The sequence below is a fragment of the Rutidosis leptorrhynchoides genome, chromosome 6 (assembly GCF_046630445.1).
Source record: "Rutidosis leptorrhynchoides isolate AG116_Rl617_1_P2 chromosome 6, CSIRO_AGI_Rlap_v1, whole genome shotgun sequence".
Taxonomy (NCBI): domain Eukaryota; kingdom Viridiplantae; phylum Streptophyta; class Magnoliopsida; order Asterales; family Asteraceae; genus Rutidosis; species Rutidosis leptorrhynchoides.
In genome coordinates, this window is record NC_092338.1 from 198,770,364 (window position 1) to 198,773,928 (window position 3,565).

The following is a 3,565-nucleotide window of genomic DNA, read 5'->3' on the forward strand; positions in this document are numbered from 1 at the left end:
ATTTTTTGGTGTGGTTTTTTTCGTAGGTGGGTTGCGCTGATCTTTTTATCGTTCTCGGTTCCTTTTTTTGTTTTTTTTTTCTTAGTTGCATTGTTGTCGTGTTTATTAGTTTCCTTTCCTAGGTTTGTATGTTTGTAGCTTTTCTATCTTATGATGAAAGTTTCCTATAAATAATATAATTCTCCTTTTATAATTCAGACCTGCCATTAAATGATATTATTGTCAAAATTATATAAGAAAAGTCGATATTAAAAAAAAGGAACAATTATACTTTGTAATTAATTAATGAGAGCTTACAAACTTAATTATGGTAAGCTATTGTTTTAATATAGTTTATCTTTAGAACAAAAAAAAAAAAGACAAACTAATCTTAATATGCAATAAAAGTTGTAAATTTATCAACTTCAAAACAAATAATCTTAAACTAAATCCTCCAGTCATCAAAGTGTATGACGTGAACGGATGTAATTATTAAGCTATTGAAATTTACCTGAATATGGATTCAGATTTTATTTGGGTTATTTGGATCGAGTTACTCAACAATAATGCTCATTTTAGTTTTGGTCAAACCTGAAACTAAACCATTAAACAGATAAAACACAAATGACAAATAAATAAGATTGGCTATTCGTCTGACTCGAACTATGAAACAACATTAGACATCTCCAACCAAAGTTCCATAGCTCCATAACAACTAACACATAATTAGGTTGCAAACAACACCCAAAACAAACCAACACAGTCACACAAAAAACGAAAATACGTTGCATCCACAATAAGAAATTCAGCTTACCAAGAAAAGAAGTAATTAATCAGAGTAGTAATCAGCATAATTCTCATAAGAACCATCACTGTAATTTTCATATTCTTCTTGAAGGCGATATTCAAGGAAGTCATCTTCAGTAGAGCACTTAAAATCTTTGATCTGTTTCTTGCATCGTTGTACCAAGTCCCCAGCAATATTAAGGTTAAAACACTTACGAACATCAAGGGATTCAAGGAGAGGGCAGCCATCTAGTATGAATTGAAGTCCCTCATCGGTCATTGTATTCCCAAGTAGCTGCAAATGGCGTAACTCAGGCATGCTTTTTGCTATGGCACATGCATCAACATCAAGGGATTCAATTTTGTTTCCGTGAAACTCTCTGTTTAACCTGAAGGACTTGAGATGAGGGCAATTCAGTCCAATCACTTCAATGTCTTGCCCCTCTATATAGGTATGGTAGACGTAAAGGTGTTCCAATTGTGCTAGCCTTTTTACCGTGTCACTCAAGCCACAACCAGTAATATGGAAGCAGTTTGAAAGGCATAAACATTGCAACTTACTTGAGCTGTGCATAAGTTACAATGAAATACATGAGAAGCTGCTAGAACAAAAATAAAGAACTTACTGGTTGTGTAAAGCATAAAACGGAGTAAACCTTTTCGTTTTTGGCTGCCTACACGTGTCAGAAATACATTAGAAGCAGCTGTAACACGCACGGGCTATTAAATTAAAATCATGTTTTATATGTTGACATCGCAATCGCAATTTTGGTGTGAATTGTAGAAATTTGAAAGCTATTTAGATTATTTACAGATAATTCAACCTAAAGTAGACTCCAACAATAAGTTTTGGAGATTGTCTCAATTTATTAAGCATATTCATATATCCTAATCCCCTTACCATATCCAGATTGAGTCAGACTTCATATTTCAAGTGTTTGAGATACTAATTTGAATAACAATTTGTGTGCCAAAATTCACAATTCGATAAACACGCAATAATAAAAATACAAAATCAAAATTAAAAAGCCAGATGAAAGAAACACATACGATTGAGAAATATAATGAAGTAGGTCATCGGTGCAAAACCACTTCATAATAATAGCAATTAATTCACCGGAGCTCCGATTCACTGCTTGTTTAGTAAGATCCACATAAACTTCATCCATATACAAACTATCAATTGATTTGTTCATATCGATTACTTTCCACAACGCTGGATCCTTGGAAACCCTACGCCAATTTGTGCAAACTAGTTGGGCGTTCTCCAGTATTTCAACAGCGCCAAGTTTATGGAATATTGTTAGCATCAGTTCGTGGGGCATTTCTAGCCAGTTTGGAGTTGAAGAAGTTGACGCCATATCAGCGATGATCGGTTTAACGATTTGATTACATCTCTTTCTACCTAATTATAGATGTTTTTCTTTTGCTATTCAAACACCTTTGATTAGATTCGATTTAAATTAAATTCCTGGTGTAAAGTTAGGGAAATGAATCGATTCCACTTTTTTAAAGATGTATTAAAGTTTTCTAACTTGAATTATTTAGATTCCACTTTTTTAAAGATGTACGGAGTATAAAGTTTTTTTACATGAAGTATTTACATTTTATATTATTATTATTATTATTATTATTATTATTATTATTATTATTATTATTATTATTATTATTATTATTATTATTATTATTATTATTATTATTATAATAATATAATAATAATAATAAACTTAAAAGTTTTAAAACTTACAAAAAATTAGTGGGAAGCCTAGAGACAATCTGGGCCCCACATCTCTAGCAATAGCAAAACCTATCCTAGTAAAAATATGAGCAGCAGCACCGGCACCAATATCTTGCGCCATCGAACTCTTCTGAACCCGCTTAAGCAAAGAAATAGCCTCCTTCTCTAATTCCCCAAGGGAAGAAAATGAGAAAGGAATGAAACCATAACCAATCGCCTGACAGCAAGATTCGTACTTGACCCGCTTCCGACGAGCCGCCTCAACCACAGCACGTCCAGGGACAAAGTCAGAAAGCCCAGACTGTGTCAAAGGAGAAGACCCTGTCAAGTCAACACAGACATCGCGACCACAATCCCAGGAATAAAGTAACACATCTACAGGTCTGAGGGCCCTGCCGTTCCCTCCAGACAACCCAATGTCAACCTCCTTTCTCGCAGAAATCCCAGATCGATAACAAACATCAACAAGGGAATCCCGAACAATATTATGTCGATGCTTAATACCCACCATACCAGCACAAGACACCGGGTGATCCCCGAAAATATCCCCAGTAAAAACCCTTGAACAGGCAGAGCATGCCGTCGAGATATAGAACAATGGAACACCTAACCGGTAGCACAACACACATCGGTAAGTCTTTGAGTTCATCGTCTGACCCAACCCCAAAATAGGGACTGCCCTTAGCCAAGCAGAGGTGTGAACACCCTGCTGTGATTTCCATAAGGCCGATTGTCGGGGAGATAACGAAAAAGTGGATTCTGCAGAAGCGGTAACCTTTGTGAAATAAACATCTGCCAATTTCTTCATGAGTATTGGGGCATCGACCTCACTCGGGTTACCTAAAATATCAAACCCAACCGTATTATTAAACAGACCCAATGCATCTTCAAAAGCATGACCAAGACCAACAATACCCGCATGACGTAGGAGCTTGGTCTGCAACCCAGCAGACTGTAACCGAGAAGCCAGAAAAGCATAATGACGAACATCTCCCGCAGAATAAACACCAAGCCCTCCAAATGCAAATGGCAAGGTGGCAAGCCGCCACTGCCAATCACCAA

General features: G+C 36.1%; 1 protein-coding gene across 1 annotated transcript; it reads right to left on the reverse strand.

Moving 5' to 3' along the window:
• Nucleotides 1–492: 492 nt before the first annotated feature.
• On the reverse strand, nt 493–2,259 carry LOC139853167 (putative F-box/LRR-repeat protein 23). Its single transcript, XM_071842547.1, has 2 exons — nt 1,816–2,259; nt 493–1,331 (listed from the first exon to the last, which is right to left on the reverse strand). The coding sequence occupies exons 1-2, from the start codon at nt 2,124–2,126 to the stop codon at nt 809–811; spliced, it is 834 nt and encodes a 277-aa protein (XP_071698648.1). The 5' UTR covers nt 2,127–2,259; the 3' UTR covers nt 493–808.
• Between the last annotated feature and the right edge of the window lie 1,306 nt (nt 2,260–3,565).

Excerpts from the sequence above, each read along its gene's own strand:
- LOC139853167 (XM_071842547.1), bottom strand. The coding sequence starts at position 2,126 with ATGGCGTCAACTTCTTCAACTCCAAACTGGCTAGAAATGCCCCACGAA. Across the intron at positions 1,332-1,815 it reads CTTCATTATATTTCTCAATC|CTCAAGTAAGTTGCAATGTT; the intron begins GTATGTGTTTCT and ends ACTTATGCACAG.